At 53.2% G+C, this 16,077-nt stretch overlaps 4 protein-coding genes across 4 annotated transcripts; 1 reads left to right on the forward strand and 3 right to left on the reverse strand.

Moving 5' to 3' along the window:
* Positions 1-4,596: 4,596 nt before the first annotated feature.
* On the reverse strand, positions 4,597-7,810 carry pldA (putative phospholipase PldA). Its single transcript, XM_020205258.1, has 8 exons — positions 7,725-7,810; positions 7,268-7,668; positions 7,060-7,212; positions 6,384-7,005; positions 6,068-6,328; positions 5,559-6,019; positions 4,936-5,481; positions 4,597-4,865 (listed from the first exon to the last, which is right to left on the reverse strand). Exons 1-8 carry the CDS (start codon positions 7,771-7,773, stop codon positions 4,851-4,853), a joined length of 2,508 nt encoding a protein of 835 aa, XP_020056154.1. The 5' UTR covers positions 7,774-7,810; the 3' UTR covers positions 4,597-4,850.
* Positions 7,811-8,567: 757 nt separating this feature from the next.
* On the forward strand, positions 8,568-10,480 carry ASPACDRAFT_78745 (DUF890 domain protein). Its single transcript, XM_020205259.1, has 10 exons — positions 8,568-8,662; positions 8,738-8,785; positions 8,849-8,924; positions 8,992-9,002; positions 9,055-9,153; positions 9,207-9,280; positions 9,335-9,467; positions 9,517-9,607; positions 9,665-9,928; positions 9,988-10,480. The coding sequence occupies exons 1-10, from the start codon at positions 8,583-8,585 to the stop codon at positions 10,402-10,404; spliced, it is 1,293 nt and encodes a 430-aa protein (XP_020056155.1). The 5' UTR covers positions 8,568-8,582; the 3' UTR covers positions 10,405-10,480.
* Positions 10,481-10,507: 27 nt separating this feature from the next.
* On the reverse strand, positions 10,508-13,703 carry ASPACDRAFT_78749 (tetratricopeptide repeat protein). Its single transcript, XM_020205260.1, has one exon. It carries the CDS (start codon positions 13,600-13,602, stop codon positions 10,657-10,659), a length of 2,946 nt encoding a protein of 981 aa, XP_020056156.1. The 5' UTR covers positions 13,603-13,703; the 3' UTR covers positions 10,508-10,656.
* A 65-nt stretch (positions 13,704-13,768) lies between these two features.
* On the reverse strand, positions 13,769-15,870 carry ASPACDRAFT_78750 (glycoside hydrolase family 5 protein). The gene is made up of 4 exons (XM_020205261.1): positions 15,649-15,870; positions 15,331-15,595; positions 14,862-15,242; positions 13,769-14,789 (listed from the first exon to the last, which is right to left on the reverse strand). The coding sequence occupies exons 2-4, from the start codon at positions 15,592-15,594 to the stop codon at positions 14,121-14,123; spliced, it is 1,314 nt and encodes a 437-aa protein (XP_020056157.1). The 5' UTR covers position 15,595; positions 15,649-15,870; the 3' UTR covers positions 13,769-14,120.
* Between the last annotated feature and the right edge of the window lie 207 nt (positions 15,871-16,077).

The following is a 16,077-nucleotide window of genomic DNA, read 5'->3' on the forward strand; positions in this document are numbered from 1 at the left end:
GGCCAGGAGGTCGTTCACTGTTCCAGACACGGAGCAATCTCAACTTAGAACTTTGTGAGCTAGGCACTGTTGACTTTGGATCGTATTACGAAGTACGGACGACTTTTGTTCTCCAGGGCCTCCCGAACTTACCGGCAAGCCACTTGGGGATAATCCTGGTTCGCGGGTGCGGGTCGCCTGCAGACGCACGGCGCAATCGGCCTGATCGGCAAAAATAGACAGGAACAAGCATGATTGAATCGAGGTGTGACGCTCACAGGGGTCGTGCCTGCTTGCTCAAGCGTCAGCGACGCCCCCAACGTTGCCTCTGCAAAGGCGGGCTGGGAACAGCTGCAGGGATGGACCCGAAACCATGGGCGTATGAACGTTAATCCCAGTGCTTTACTTGGCCCATGAAGTGGAGAGAGGCAGCGCTGACAGCTTAGAGTGGGGAGATCTCAGAGTGTAAAATTGTACTGTTTGTTTGTTGCGCCGCGATTGTTTGTCCTAGCTTGTCGGGAAGCCCCTGCCTGCTCTGCGAAGTGCATCGGTAGCACCGGCAGACCGACATCCTCTTCCTGTGGTGGTCCGGATGGCTGAAGTTTAACAGCGATTGCAGTTGGAAATGAGTTCAAACTCAAAAGCAAATAGCTCTGAGCGATTGCCAGTTTTAGAATGATGGATAGATCCAGAGCAAACAATTGGAGTGAGCGGCACGGCAGTTGTTGAGATGGGTCTGGATCGGGATGATGCGCAAGTAACTACCGATGGAGGTTCTAGAAAAATAGGTTCGATGCATGACGTTCGGCCGAGGTCATGGAAGGCCTTGTGGGGTGTGGAGGGTGCATATACAGAAGTAGCAGCAACGATCGATAGGGAAACAAGAACGAGCGATGGGGTGGAAGGATTGGCCAGGAAGGCTGGATCTGAACGATCGAGATTCCAGGAACCAGGATGTGAAGAGGGCGGAAGGATCAATTTGTGATGGATTATGATGCATAGATAGGTAGATGAATGGATGGATGGATAGAGAGAGAGAGAGAGAAGTGGAGATGGAGAACGGGGGAGAGAGGGGGAAGTGGAGAAGAGGTAGAGTAGAGCAAGAAGAAGTACGGGAGACGGTAAGAAGGAATGAAAGGAAGGCGGCCGGGGCTAGACAAGGAAGCAGCACCAGATCGGATCGGATCTACACTTCATTTCCTGTCTTCCTGTCTTCAACTCTCCTTCCAGCCCCTTTGGGTGCGTTCTCTTTGACTGGTCCTGGTAATGATGAAATTATTATTAAGGGGCAGGTTGTCATGACCGAAACTCAAAGCTTAAATTGAGGAACCGAACCAAGAAAGAAAGAAAGATGTCAATATGTAGGAGACTAGGAATAGTAGTCGGAGTGGGGTTGGATCCACCTTGAAAAATGATCTGTAGAAGCACCACCACGAATCAATCACCCAGTCGGATCTATTCATTGACGGGGGACTAAAGGTAATTAGACCGGTTAGACAGATTACCAGTAGACAGATATCACTGACCTGGCCCTGGATCCCAGCAACTGTAACTCAATCTGGGTTTTCAATTGGACTTATTTCGATTTACGGATATCCAGATAATTAGATGGCATTTTCTTTTTCTCTTTTTCTTTTCTTTTTCGTTTCTTAATTTTTTTTTTTGAATTCTTTCTGCAAGAATAATCCTACCCCCATATGGTTCCTCCACATCTTTCCTTCTTTCCTTCTTCTCGATCTCGAGATCTCACATACATCTCGCACTCGTCTTGTCCACACCCGATTCCTTCTGTTTCGATCGCATCCTTTCTCCGTCCTCGTCTCCCCTTACTATTTGTCTGATTGTCTTCATCAGGTTGTGGTAGCTGTGGGTGACTCCACTCCCAATTAATGATCCGTCGAGAGCAGGCCGGGTACGTGCATCGTGCTTGCTTCCCTGCCGACGGCGAGTGCGGATTCCATGCAGCTGGTAGGCTTCTCGCCTGATTGAGTGCTGCTTCTGGACCTCTGTCGACCATACAGTGACTGTAGTTGGGATTGCTCTTTGAGACACCGTCATTCCAAAGCAATGCAACCAGCCCGTCGTTGAGAGAGAGCGCACGCGAGAGAGAGAGAGAGAGAGAGAGACCTCCGAATCCTATATATACTATGGCTTCGCTGCCCTTCCGTTCTTCAATTCTGCAGAACCACCATCAACACTTACTTCTTCTCTCATCCACCTCTTGGGATCATCGCATCACTCCGTTACTGCTTCCTCTTATTCTGAACGAATCACCCTTTCCTTCTCTTCACCCTCCATTCCCAACTCAATTCAATCGTCTTCAAGGAAACCAAGCCTTGCGGAAGAGCAAGCTACCATATAATCCAGCCCTACGGCACTAAGAAATATCAATTGCGACTACACGCAAGATCCGGCTTCGAAAGTCACCGTTAACTCATACTCCAAGCCTCTTATTCTGTTAATCCTATCTTTGGTAAGGCCATGAGATCTCCTGATCGCATCTTGTGTCTCGTGCATGAGGGAGCGGCAGCCGAACTGAAGAACTAACGGACTTTGACCAGAGAGAGACCCTAAGCACAATGGCCAACCAATGCTCCGGCCATCGTTTTGCCATTGTACAAGCAACGAACGGCAACATCCTTACCTGGCGATGTTCCGACTGCAACTCCGGCCCCTTTGTTGCCATCTGGCAATGCAAGATCTGTCTCCATTTTCGCTGCAACGCATGCCACACCGCCAAAGCATAGTTCTTCCCTTGCTTTGGGGATCGGTAAGTGCCACTGGCCGGACACAACACCCATCCGTTCACAGTAACATACTGTGCGCCTGTTGTGGAACAAAAAGGACTAACGTTGGGACTCCTCAGTGCTCGCCCTGGTAGGGTTCTCGAAATCTGACGACACCGCCGCAGCTTGAAGGGATCGGCAGAGCACCCCATGCAGATCTGTCCTCTGACGGATAATCTGACCCGAATCCATTGTCTTTCTTTTTCTTAATAGGTCCACTTCATCCTCCTTTGTTCTCTTAGCCTACCTGTCACCTGTACCACCCAGATGCAGGTGGCATTCTTTACTTCCAGACGTCGCATCTGGACGAACGACCTCGTCCGGATATCTTATCCATCTGCCCACCCATGGCAATCCGAAGCTCGATGCGTTTTTCTCTTTTCGATCCAGCTCAAGAGAGAACCGAGAGATTTTGACGTTCCTCTGACCTACTACAAGCGGGAGAAATAGCACATTCCAGCTTACCTGCGGCGGCATTGCAACTGACTCGCTGTCTTGATGGCTGGATTCAACAGATCCAGTCTCATGCAGCTCGTCACCCTGATTGATCTGCTTCGCGTTCAGCTCTTCGCTGACCTTTGTCTCGCTTTTGCAAAACGCTCATTGCTGCCGATTTCTTGATCTGTTCTTGCCAAGCCTACGCGTGTTTTGTCCACAGTGCTGTTCTTTTTAGAATTGCATCGCTCCGGCGTTCAGGTGCAAGAAACCAGGGTTTGGGGGTCATTGCTCGATGGCATTTTCGTCTGGCATTTTTTTGATTCATTTCCTTTCAATTTTCGTGTATTCATTACAAATGTCTCGTTTGTCCCTCCGGAGTCCTGGCGATCGATCCTCTGCTCTACCCTTAGATAGAAAACAACTCATAGACTTTTTTCCTCGGGGAAATACAATACAACCTGCGACGACGCAAACCACCTCCCTTGTCTTCCTCCTGGGTACTGATATCAAATTGAGCATAGTACAGCCACCAACAGCTCTAGTTCTTCTATAGCATTGAAGGTATAGGATCCCCAATCGGAACGATACGCCTCTTCCCCGTTTAACCTATAGAACAAGACAAACCGACAGAGCGACAGACAGAAAGCCTCCCCCCCCAACAAACGCTAGATTCCCCTCCGCCGCACGTCAACCATCATCCAAATCCGCTCTCCGACATTTCTGACACCAGGCATGTCCCCTACCCTCATACAAAAGATACCCCCAATGGAAAAATCAAAAAATCAAAGCAAGCCAGACCAATGAAATAGTCCTGCCACAGCGTCAGTGGCTTGCTTGCCAATAGCCCCGGTGCTGTGCTGTGCTGTGCGGTTGGCTACTAAACTTATGATCAAGCAACGAGCCGTTCCTTGCATTCACTATCCGTGATCCTGTCGCTTGTACTGTACAGTAAGTGCGCTGGCAGGATAGATGGATATGTAGGTCTTCACATGAGAGAGAGTGTGTTTTCGGTATCGGATAGAGAGGGACTCTTGAGATTCAGGGCGGGGGGTTATTTGTAGAACTGAAGAAGAAGTGGGTGAGGGCGGCAGAAGAGAAACAGAACAGTGGGGATGGAATGCAAGCTCATAGTGACCCCGTACCCCGCCGTGATACATCTTTACTGCTTTGATGAACGTGCAGATGGGGACATGGCCTCTGTAGCAATCATCGCCTGGCATGAGCTAATAATCTTTTGTGCTTAATCTGGGGGAGTGAGGCATTGTGTTCAGTCCACAGTTTGGAGGCTCTTGTCTTGCGGAGAGAGCGAATGGGAAAGTGCAGATCAAGGAAGAGTAAGGAACCTTGTACTGTACGGTACAGTCCACTGCCTATGTATGCAGACGTTTTGGGGAACGCCGGGGATCTTCTGGTAATTCTACCGATTGGACCGCGGGCTCGTCTTTTATTCTACTAGCTCCCGGGGTATACTAGACGGGGCTGCTCGGTTAGATGTAGACTGTAGATAATACACAATCATATTACAGTCTCCAGGTCATCCTAGACTACAAAAGACGACTAGGGGATATGCATTTCAGATGTGAAGCAGATGATTAAGAGATTAGAGGCGTGCCAGAGGCCCATAGATTTCACGAAAAGCACCGTCAATCAGGTGTAAATACTCTGTTCGCCTTTCATCAGTAGACCATTCAAATTGTGACAAGACTATTCTCTTCAAAGGGAACAAGCTTACCTCGGTGATTTGGTTCACCTGCAAACCAGGTTCGGCCATATTCGCATCCTTCAAAAAGTCCAACGGCATCCAAACCAGATGTCCCTTGATCTTGTCGAGCTTCTCGCGAGTGTCCTGGATGGGTTGGTAGGGGTCAAACAAATGGCCCTGCTTGATGCCTTTAGGAACGAAGTGATCGTAATCCTCAAATGTGAGGATCTTGTCATCGGGATCCGCGCGGAAGAGCATCCGATATACGTCGGTGTTGACGGTGGCTTGGTTGGTCCACATCTCCCACAGTGCGTCATTCATGGGATCCGTGACAAAGTCATTCTCAGGCCCCTCGAGAATCTGATTCATGCACGCGTACGGGGGCTGGGCGTTGGGATGCTGCGAGGCATCGTATTCCTGGCAGGGAAGCAGGCCGAGGTGTTCGCGCCACAGCTGGCGACGCAGGGTTGCCGCAAGGCGGGCGGCCTTGTATGGCTGACCGTCCATGGTACTATCGATGAAGTCCTGGTCTTCAACAACGATGGCTAACTCGCTGTCGTGGTAGCCGCATTGAGACTGTGCGAGAAGGATTAGTGGGCCTGCTCGCAGGGGCTAATGTAGGTAGCTGCAAGGGGAGAATGAAAAAGACTTACCCGATCGTTGATATTGGCGCTTCCACAAATGGCAATTCTGTCATCGACAATGCACACCTTGCCGTGCACATAAAGTTCCTCCTGAACAATGTTGTCTATCTCAGCGTCGGGCTCGCCATCCCAAGGCTCGTCAGACATTCTACCGCCGTTGAGCATCGTTGTGTGCGCCACGGTGTCACAGCCTTTCAGGCCCTCTTTCTCCCTATGACGTTCGACCTGCTCTTCGTATTTGCGCAACTGCTCAATCCGCGCCTCCTTCTCCTGTTGCGCGTTATCATATCCAACTTCATGCCTGTCTCCTTCGTTGTCAATAGCAGGGTGAACACTATCGCTCATGATAGACTCAGCAATTCCACGTTGGATGTCGTTATACGTGACGCCGGCCTCCTTTTCCAAACTTTCGAGAGCGGGAGTCTTGTTGATACGGTCATAGGCCCGTAGATTGAACAAGAAGACGTGTTCTGCTCATGTTAGACATGATTTCCCGCATTAGGTGTGGTTCAACTTACGTCTCGGGTCTACACCCTGAGCAGAGATCTGCCCGAAAATGGAGTGCTCGCCGCGATGAATAGACTTGTACTGGTAATCCATGATCGCGCGTGTGCCGGTTGCGGCGTTTTGTCGGAGATCTCCTGCGAATCCGGGAATGGCGGGGATGACGATGATCACGCGAAACTTCCTTCCTTCCTTGCCCGCTCGGACGACTGCATCGACGATTGACCGCCCGATTGTGTTCAGGATGGGCTTCTGCTGGTCTCCAGTAGCCGTGACTAGAAGCTATCAGTATATGCAAAAATGAGACTAGATCAAGCGAAGTTATCTCACTAAAGAACTGGTTCTCGATGTAGACGAAATGCTGGGCCTGGCTGATAACCTCCTTGTAGGCGTTCTGGATACTGTGCTCGGTTAGGATGCCACTACTCCAATCAGCGCTGCTGCGCACGATCTGTGCCCGCGCAAATCCCTGCTTGCCGAGGGGCTTCGTTTCGAGAGACTTCAGGGGGTGTTGCACGTAGTCGCCGCAAGGGTATTTTGGGCGTTGTACTCCCACCAGATCCTCGTCCTCCCCGGTGCGACCCTCAAGCATAAGCCAATCAACGCCATGGTCCCGTTTATACTTGTCCCGCTTGATGAAGTTCCAGCGAAGAACAAAATGCTCTGCGATGTCGTACACACAGTCACCCATCACACCCATGGCAACGTCATGCCAAGGCATCCGCCCGTACTCCGCTTTGCTGAGCTCATTCTGCTGCCAGTCTTGCACACTCTGGAAATCCATGATTCGATTGTTGTTGAATTCTTGTCCGGGGAAGATTTCGTCTTGCAAATTGGAAGGGTGAACATCGGCTAGAGGGTGCTGATGGGCATCCCATCTTCCGAAGCACAGATCAATACCGCCAATGAACGCCAATGCATAATCAATGACAAGAAACTTCTCATGATGTGCCTGACAGATTGATGGTCAGTCAAAGTGTGGGCGCATGCGCGGGTGCAGACCTACCCAGTACAGAGTCATGTCTGCAGCATTCTCGAAGATGTTATGATCCGGATGTCTGAGGACTTTAATGTTGCCGTAGCCGGGCGAGCCCTCGGGACATAGTGCGCGCAAAGCATGCTTCGTATGAGCCGAGTTACAGGTCAATGCTTGATTCACCTATTTAATTCGCGTCAGCGACTGTGCAACTGTGCAACCGAGGGGACAACCGGACCTCCTTATACACAATGACGTAGATCTTGACCCCGGCCTCTGCACGGCGCTTGAGGACCTGATCCAGTCGCCATTCCTGATGCGCATACGCAGGCCGGCGGAGGAAGAGCTCTGGAGAGAGCCACCAGTCGGCTATGTAGATGACCTCCTTGGCCTCTTCTAGAGCAATGGAGACGGCCCACATATAGTCGAGCGCATCAACATACCACTTGACCCGGTTACCTTCGCGGATGGGGGCGAAGGATTGAAACCGGTTGGATTCGGAAATGGCGGTTCTCTTGCGGTCTGTCTCCTGTTCGTGCGCTTCATCATGGCGATGATTGGGATTAATGATGTTGAAGAATTTGCCGACTTTGTGCTTGAAATGAGAGGCCTTTGCCTCGAAACTCTCGATGTGAGTGTCTGTTTTCCCCACGGCTGATTAGTCGAATTCACCGAGGGAGGGAGAGAGGCTTAACCTTTGAGATGATCCTCCAAGTGATCGATTTTAGACTTCAGCTTCTCCATCGTGAACCTGCGCGATAGAGTTATAGTAGATTTGAAGTGATGAGGAGGGGCGGGGGAAATCTGCAGCCAGGTCTGTCAACTGCAGCTGGTGGGAGGAAAAAGAATGGGGAAAAGGGAGAGGGGAGAGGAGGGGGATGGGATCCACCGACGATCGGAAATCAATCAGAAGATAACGACGGTGGACTGTGGACTGTGTAAAAAGGTTTCTGCCTGGGAACAGTTCCAGATCCGCCAAGGCGATCGGCATGAGGGCAGGGACCAGTGGGAGAGATTAAAAAGTGAGGTAATAATATCAGAATCTAATATGGAGACGCGGAACTGCAATCAAAAGCCAGCCCTGAGTCCAGGGCGCAACAAACCGTGAGTGGGGTGATGTCATTGCTCTCCGCCTCATCCAGCCTTAATGCGGCCTCAGGCTGAATTGGCCCAGTAAGGCAGGCATAGAACTGATCTTCTCCCTTTTTGACTATGGTCCATCAATTTACTTTCCTCTGACTTCTACGGCACTAACCACCTACCTCATATTCAGAACTGGACCAAGCGGATTCAGTGTACATGAGTTATATACTCATAGTTGGGTCCACGCTAGACTAAGTCCTCCCCCTGTCGACTTAAAGCACTCCTCCTGCATGTTCCTGTCGCGTGCCAGTGGATTTGCCTCGGGTAGACTCCACCCACATCCACGGTGTGCTTCCATGGGAGTCCTCCTGCACATTTCATCATCAGCAGCATCATCGTTATTTTCTTTCTTTGATGTCTTACACATGACCTCAACTCCCTAACACCCCTCCTTCGTTGGCAGTGACACCATGAGCGCATCACGCAATATCTACAAGGATGATATCGACTTCACCGCCCTTGCCCTGCAGTCCCCGGAATTCGCACAGTAGTACGTCCCCCCATGCAAGTCACTTGATTCGTCATGACATGACCGGCCAAAAAAGCTCAAACGTCCCAATTTTAGTCTAAAATCCAACGGGCAATTGGACTTTACCGACCCCGATGCCGTGAGGTGGGCCCACAATGATACCGAAGACACCCTAAACACTTTAAGTCCGCGAGCTAACGAAGATAGACAATTGACCCAGAGTCTGTTACAGCGAGATTTTGATCTGAAGGTGAACATTCCGGACAAAAGACTTTGCCCTCCGGTATGCAATTTCCGACCAATTTCAGACTCCCAGTAGCTTTGACCGGTCCACTAATTATGCAGTACAGGTTCCAAACAGGTATAGAAGAGAGACGCCGGATCATTAGCGCATGGGTTTTAACCGTTCATAGGCTGAACTATATCTTCTGGCTGCAGGATCTCCTCGATACCACGGGAGACAAGCACCAGGATAGCTACGACGCCGATCGAAAAGTCGTCGGACTTGACATGTACGTCGCACATTCCCAATCCCACAGACCAAGCATTGATCTTGAAACCACAGCGGGACAGGATGTTGCAGCATCTACCCTTTATTAGGCTGCTCCATGCGGACTGGCTGGAGCTTTTTTGCTACTGGTAGGTCCTTTTGCGGAGCCACAAGCACACGCGCATTTCACTCACACTATATAGATATTGACGAAGGCAATATCGAGTCGTCGCGAGCAAATGTATCCGCCAATGGGCTTGACTCGCGGATCACGGTTGTTAGAACAGATTCAGAGGAGAAACTCATTCCCTTGGACACGAAACTCAAAGTCGACAGGTCTGTTCAACAGCCCCTTTGTGTATCTGCTCTGCCTCACACAACGAAGACTAGACTTCACCATGTGCAATCCTCCCTTCTACGCTTCTCGGGATGAGATGATAGCATCTGCCGAAGCCAAGGACAGGCCACCCTTCTCGGTAGGAGCGTCGACTTCCGCGATTAAGATCATTCATCCACTTATGCAATCTCCCTAGGCATGCACAGGTGCAGAAGTCGAGATGGTAACAGCAGGCGGAGAAGTCGCTTTCATCTCCCGAATGATCGAAGAAAGTCTGCAGCTGCGCAACAAGGTACTTTGGTACACATCGATGTGCGGCAAGCTGAGCAGCATCTCCGTCCTCATCGAGAAGTTGATTGAGCATGGCAACAACAACTACGCCGTGACAGAGTTCGTCCAGGGTAACAAGACCAAACGATGGGCCCTGGCCTGGTCATGGACCGATATCCGTCCGACAGCGGTATGTGCCCATATCTGTGCATAGAGGGAGTCTGTCCCAAACCCTGACGAATAAACCAGGCCGTAGCCCGAGGCATCCCCACGATCCCGAAACACCTTCTCCCATTCCCTTCCGAATATACCTTCACGGCCACGACCGAGTCAATCGATGAGGTGGCTACCACCGTTGACGCAGAGCTAGGCGCGCTCCCCCTCCAGTGGCTCTGGCGCAAGAGCCTCGCCACAGGCGTGGGCTTCGCGATGCAGAACGTTTGGTCCCGTCAGGCCCGCCGCAAGTTGCGCAACCCAGACGCGATGGCTGACCAGCCCCCGGTGGAGGAAAGCAAGGCCGCTCTCGGGTTCAGGGTGCAGTTGAAGAAAGAGGTCAGCGACGACAAAAGGGTGAAGGTGATCATCCGGTGGATCAAGGGAACAGACACTGTTCTCTTCGAGAGTTTCTGCGGCATGTTAAAGCGCAAGATCGACAGCAAGCCATGATTTGAATCCAAAACCCCGATACCCCGAATGTCCAAATCACAATCAGGTAATAGAATCAATATTACCTTTGTCTGGCAAAGAAAAAAACACACAATGTCTGCTTGAAATTTTCAGATTCGGAACATGAATAATCGTGACTTAATAAAAACCTGGTCCAACCTCGGTAACCAGCTTTATAAATGCTTCACACACAACCGCATACACGCAAGCTCTTTCTCTATATATGCATTTGAATCACACAAGTTCAATGATCTATGCACTGCCCACCTCAGACTGCAAGGCCTTCAGGCGCTCCCACCCCTCCGAATCCTCCCAGAACTCCTTGCCCTTACCCAGGATACCACGCACGGCACTGCGGGCCTTGAACCGCCAATCCTTAGCCACCAACTCGGCCTCGCCCTCCGCAGCACCCTCCTGACCTTCCTTATCCATGGGACCGTAGCGGGCGTAGCCATCACGGACCAACCGTTCCGTGGCGCGCACGACCTCCAACCACTTCTTCTCGTCGCCCATCTGGAACGCGCCCTGGGTGGAGGACGCGACCGTGGCGCGCCAAGCCTTCTCATGGGCCTCGAACGCCTTGGAGGGCTGATTGCGCCAGGCCTCGACGCTGGCGACCAGCAGCCACATGGGCGCGGAGTGGGTGATGAGGGGCACGACGGCCTGGTCGACGAGCGAGAGGATCTGACCGGGAACGGTGCCGGAGCGCACGATGCGCTCGGAGGCGGGGTTGCTGTCGTCGATGCGGATGAGCAGGTCCTGGTACTCGTAGGCGCGGACCAGGTGGTCAACCAGCATGCCGAGGATGGGCATGTCGATGCACTTCTCGCCCTTCTTGGAGCCGACGAGCTCGATTAGGCGGCGCTGGGCGGTGACGACGTCCCGGAACGGGGTGAAGGGCGGCGGGATCGAGGCCGCGACCGTCAGCACGTTGTCCCAGATGCGCGCGTCGGTGTGCTTGAGCGAGGCGGCGCGGTGGAGGGCGGCCAGGGCCTCGCGCTTGCGTTTGTACGGGTCCTCCGGGGCGGGAGCCTCGTCGTCGTCGCCGGATGCTTCCTCCTCGTCGTCGGCGAGAGGGGCCTTGGGCTTGCGGGGTTGTTCGGAGATGACAACGGAAGTTTCTTCGTCGGGCTTGGGGGAGCGGAGAATCGCGGCCGCCAGATTGCTCCAGGCTTCGGCGTCGGTGTCGTCGAGTTGCACGGTGCGGGTGAAGGAGAAGATGGCGTCGTCCCAGCGGTGGAGCTCGAGCTGGACGCAGCCCAGCGCGAACCAGGCGCTGTGGTTGAGACGGTTGATGTCTAAGCTCTTGCGGTAGGCTTCTTCGGCCTTCTCGAGGGCCGGGGGCTTCAGGGTGAGGTAGTGGCGGGCCAGGGACCGCTGAGCACGCGCGTATCGCTGGTTCGATACCTCCCAGGCCCGCTCGTACATGCCGGCGTCGGTGTCTATGTCACCCAGGATACAGAGGAGGCGAGGCGCATCGGCGGGCAGGGGAGACAGCTCCGGCCCTTCGAACCTCTCGCTGTCATCATCGGGATCCTGACCCGTCGGCTGGTAGAGCTGCCGGCGGACCATCTGGCGGGCCTTGTCCTCCCTCTCCGTTGCGGCGTAGCAGAGTGCAGCCTCGGCCCACATCTGGAGACGCTCGTAGATGTCAAGGGCGGTCCGCAGACCTCCAAGGTTGACCCACCGAGTTGCAAGCTCGGCCTCCAGGTCCCAGCGGGTAGAGAAGTTCATGAGCCACACGTATTGCAATCTCTCGGCGGCCGAGGCGGACTCGGATTTCTCGGGGCGCGGCAGGAAGGTCGTGGGCTCATCGACGGCAATGCCGGCTTGTTCATCAGATGTGGCGGTGTCAGCAATGACCTGGTCCACGAGAGCTTGCATCTGCAGCACAGATCTCTCGACGGTTCTGGATCGGTGGCCCTCGACGCGACTACGCACCAACAAACCCTGAGTGTAGATCTGCCAGTTCGAGCTGCCACCTTCTAAGACACGGGTAGCGTAGGGCGCTGTCTCCTCGCGGGTGATGCCGTTCTCCGGTGCGGTGTTGGTGATAGCCGATGCGAAGGCAAGAAGAATGGCGGAGTCAATGGGTTCGAGTTTCGGCTGGTCGCCCGGGTCAAGGGCAGCCAATGCCGGTGGAAGTGCCGCTTCATCCTGCACAGTCACCGGCTTGTCTTGAGTTTCTTCTCCCTCGGCCTTGGCGTCGGCCTTAGCGAAGGAGATAGATTCCAACAGGGTATCGTCGTTGAGATCAAGGTTCTTCGGGCCCGAGGCGTTCTCGCCCTTGTTGTCCTCCGACGTCGTTTCGGCGCTCTTGGCCAGAATCACGAGCTGACTGACATCGCGTTCCTGGAACTTGGTTCTCTTGCCCAGTTTACCGGTCAAGGCAAACTCGAACTTCCGTTCTTTGGCGGCCTGCTCGAGATCTGCGCGGGCCTTGGCGTCGAAGCCGTGGACGGTGTGGATAGTTGCTCTCTCGAGCAAGAAGCTTCCCTTCTCCTGCGCAGTGCACTGGGCACTCAAGACTACCTTGCTAATGTCATCGAGCTCGTTGTAGATCGCATCCTGCAGGGTACCAGTGACCTCCGACAGCATCTTCTGGTGGAGGAAATTGACGCGGAGTCGTGCCGTCCGGGCCACCAGCGGGCCGCCGTTCGTCACCAGGACATCGGTATCGGCAAGAATGGCCTTGGCAACAGCAAACAGCTCGACGTTGGGGGTCAGCTTGTATGCTGCCTCACCGTCGACGGAGAGGTTACGAATGACATGGGCACGAACGGCTCGGAGGGTGACTGCGTCGGGCCGCAAGGCAGCGGGGATGATGGTGTCGGCGGGGCTGTAGGTCAAAGGAGGGCCCGTAACGTTGGATTGCAGGAATGCGAAGAGAGCAGCCAGGGCAATGTGAAGCAACTGCGAGCGTTGTTGGTCGGAAGTCAAGCCCTCCACGGGTGATTGCGAGACCGCCTGCACTTTCTCGACCAGAAAGCTGGTGTAGGATACCTCACCCTTGGCGATGCGATCCAGAGCACTCTCATCCGCATTGTGTCCAAAAACCTCCTTTGCGAGCGGCAGTTGCAGTATAGGAATGATCTCGGCGTCTGCGAGCGAAATAGGGTCGTATCGGTCCCGCACTGATGATGTCTCGTCGAAAGACGTGTTCAAGAACGCGGGAAGGGATTCGGTGGTGTCAGTCATGATGATTGCTCAATTGAAGGACTATGACTTGAGAAAAGAAAAGGTGGGCGCAGGAGATCCGGGAATGAACAATGGTAGTCGCAAGGCGGGATTTCAGGTACGAATGATTGTTAATCAAGATAAAACAGAGCAGGCTCTTCACATTAGCAATTCGTTAGGTATTATAGGAATATCTCTGGAAAGACTCATTCACAGACTCATGCTATGAGTTCTTGACGATCAGGAAACCACCGCGACTGAGCCAACTTCCCAGCAAGACAATTTCAGAAGTGGCTAGAGGGCAGAGTCAGACCAAAGTGGGAAAAAACGAAGCGGGATGGCGGGGTTTTTTTTTCTGCCGGCCCTATCGATAAGGATACCCCGGGCGGTGACAGTACAGATGGACTTGGTCGTGGCAACTAGACTATCTATCTAACCCAATCGGCCAAACACCACCTACGGCGCTATGGACACGTCCTTGATCATTCCAGCAGCAGCAGTTCCTACATGAGTACATACAAAAACGCTTGACTTCGAGCTCACTGCCCAGGCACCTTAGCATGCTCCTTGAGAATCTTATTCAGCCCCTCCCGCTTCACACATTCATCAAAATGGAAGCTGTGAGCCAGCTCATCCAGCTCCAGTTCATCCAGGCCCCGGAACAACTCCGCGAATTCATCCACAAAGCTCGCCGCCAGGAACGTCTGAAAGACCGCTCGCAGCACATGGCGTTCCGTGCCCCACGGCGTGGGGTAGGCGTCCTTCGCCCGCGGCTGAACCTTGTCAATCCAGTCCACCAGCGGCTTCAGGGCCGCCGCGGGCTCCGGGTGTGGGAACCGGCCCCAGGCGTCGAGCCAGAGCTGGCTCTTCTTGTCCAGGAACGGCTGGATGCGTTGGTTCCACTTGCTGCTGGGGTTCGTGTGGATCATGCCCTGCAGGCCGATATCCTTGTACAGCCAGATTGACCAGTGGATCTTGTACTTGTCGTAGATGCGCAGCTGCTCGCCGAGCAGGTTGTAGCGTTCCTCGTTGATCGTGTCGGCCTCGACCTCGACGCGCGGGTTCTCGTAGACGGGACCGAACTCCCCGTTCCAGATGGCCGTGCCATGCTGGTTCATGAACTCGACCTTGCGGAGGTACGACCGCTCGAGGTGCTGCTTTTGCTCCGGTGTGCCCTTGTACCGTTGTCCCGTGGGGAAGCCCATGGACTAGCGAGAGAGAAGTATCAGATTAACGAACACGAAGCCCACCCTCGATGTACAAGACAACAAAAGACTCACCGCGTAATCATGGATGGAGTAAACGCAGTTCGGAAGAACCTTGTCGAAGCCCTTCCACTCCATCGAGAAGGTATTACCATCCAGCCAGAGGATGTGATCCGGATCGACCTGTCGAATCGCCTTCTCGATCCTCTCGTAGAACGCCGGGAGGCGAACATGCTCCGGATCGCAGGGCTCATTGAGGGGGTTGTACCCAGCAACCCACGGGTTGGCCTTATACCTCGCCGCGATCTGCTCCCATAGCCACACCGTCCGATCCTGGTGGTCTTTGTAGTCCCAAAAGGCGGCGTAGCTGGTGGGATTATCCGCGTGCCAGTCGGGATTCTGTCCGCCAGGAGTAGTGTGCATATCAAGAATCGTGTAGATCTTCTCTTTGGCACACTGTCGTCCAGCAGAAACACACTCGTCAGTCACCCCTCCCACACTCTCTAAATGTGGCCAAGTGAACGACCGAGATCCTATAACTTACAAGATCAATGACCCGATCCAAATGTTTGAAGCCGCTTTCTTTCAAGACTCGTGGGTTCATATCATCCTCCAAGTGACGGAAGTTGAAAGGGATGCGCAGGCAGTTCAATCCCAGCTCCGCGTAGAATTTGGCATCGGCTTCGGTGAAGAAATACTCGAGCCATCGGTCGAAGAAGAACTCGTACTTCTCGGGGCCCAGGACTTTTCGCATGGCAGCGCGATGTTGGGACTCATGACCCGGAAAACCTGTGATGAAATTCTCCATGCTAGACTGGGGGTCAGACAGTAGTGGCTTTGTTGAATTGGGGGTTGGACGTACTTGGCCCATCCACCTATGGCAGCGCCACGGAGCAGCACTTCATCGCCATTGTTGTCTACCACCTGATTGCCTTTGACCTTCAGGATTCCAGCTGACATCCTGTAGATCGGCTAGCTGTGACTTATACGAGATAGAACGGAGATAACAAAAATGGCTCTGTCCGAGGATGTGGCAATCTTAGAGTGCAAGTCTCAGTACAGTTTGCAGATGTGAGGTATCAGCACTGACGAGCTCAAAGGCCGAAGTTTCCTACTTCAAATACTCCAAAAAAGGCGGGGTGGATTGTTCGTAGTCCGGGGATCCTGGGGGCTTGTTGGCTCAAAATCGGGTAAATGAAGCACTTTAGGCTATGCGAACCGAAACCCTCGAGAAGCCAAGGTTACGATGATCCCGTCAATTGGATACTCTTGCCGATTGGTTACACTGCCA

Source organism: Aspergillus aculeatus, assembly GCF_001890905.1.
Source record: "Aspergillus aculeatus ATCC 16872 unplaced genomic scaffold ASPACscaffold_8, whole genome shotgun sequence".
In the NCBI taxonomy this organism is placed as follows: Eukaryota; Fungi; Ascomycota; class Eurotiomycetes; order Eurotiales; family Aspergillaceae; genus Aspergillus; species Aspergillus aculeatus.

Excerpts from the sequence above, each read along its gene's own strand:
- pldA (XM_020205258.1), bottom strand. The coding sequence starts at position 7,773 with ATGGAGAAGCTGAAGTCTAAAATCGATCACTTGGAGGATCATCTCAAA. Across the intron at positions 7,669-7,724 it reads CTTGGAGGATCATCTCAAAG|ACACTCACATCGAGAGTTTC; the intron begins GTTAAGCCTCTC and ends TGGGGAAAACAG. Across the intron at positions 6,020-6,067 it reads TCAGGGTGTAGACCCGAGAC|AACACGTCTTCTTGTTCAAT; the intron begins GTAAGTTGAACC and ends TAACATGAGCAG.
- ASPACDRAFT_78745 (XM_020205259.1), top strand. The coding sequence starts at position 8,583 with ATGAGCGCATCACGCAATATCTACAAGGATGATATCGACTTCACCGCC. Across the intron at positions 8,663-8,737 it reads TCCCCGGAATTCGCACAGTA|TCTAAAATCCAACGGGCAAT; the intron begins GTACGTCCCCCC and ends TCCCAATTTTAG. Across the intron at positions 9,468-9,516 it reads ACGAAACTCAAAGTCGACAG|ACTAGACTTCACCATGTGCA; the intron begins GTCTGTTCAACA and ends CACACAACGAAG.
- ASPACDRAFT_78749 (XM_020205260.1), bottom strand. The coding sequence starts at position 13,602 with ATGACTGACACCACCGAATCCCTTCCCGCGTTCTTGAACACGTCTTTC.
- ASPACDRAFT_78750 (XM_020205261.1), bottom strand. The coding sequence starts at position 15,594 with ATGGAGAATTTCATCACAGGTTTTCCGGGTCATGAGTCCCAACATCGC. Across the intron at positions 15,243-15,330 it reads TGGATCGGGTCATTGATCTT|TGTGCCAAAGAGAAGATCTA; the intron begins GTAAGTTATAGG and ends GCTGGACGACAG. Across the intron at positions 14,790-14,861 it reads ACTCCATCCATGATTACGCG|TCCATGGGCTTCCCCACGGG; the intron begins GTGAGTCTTTTG and ends CTCTCTCGCTAG.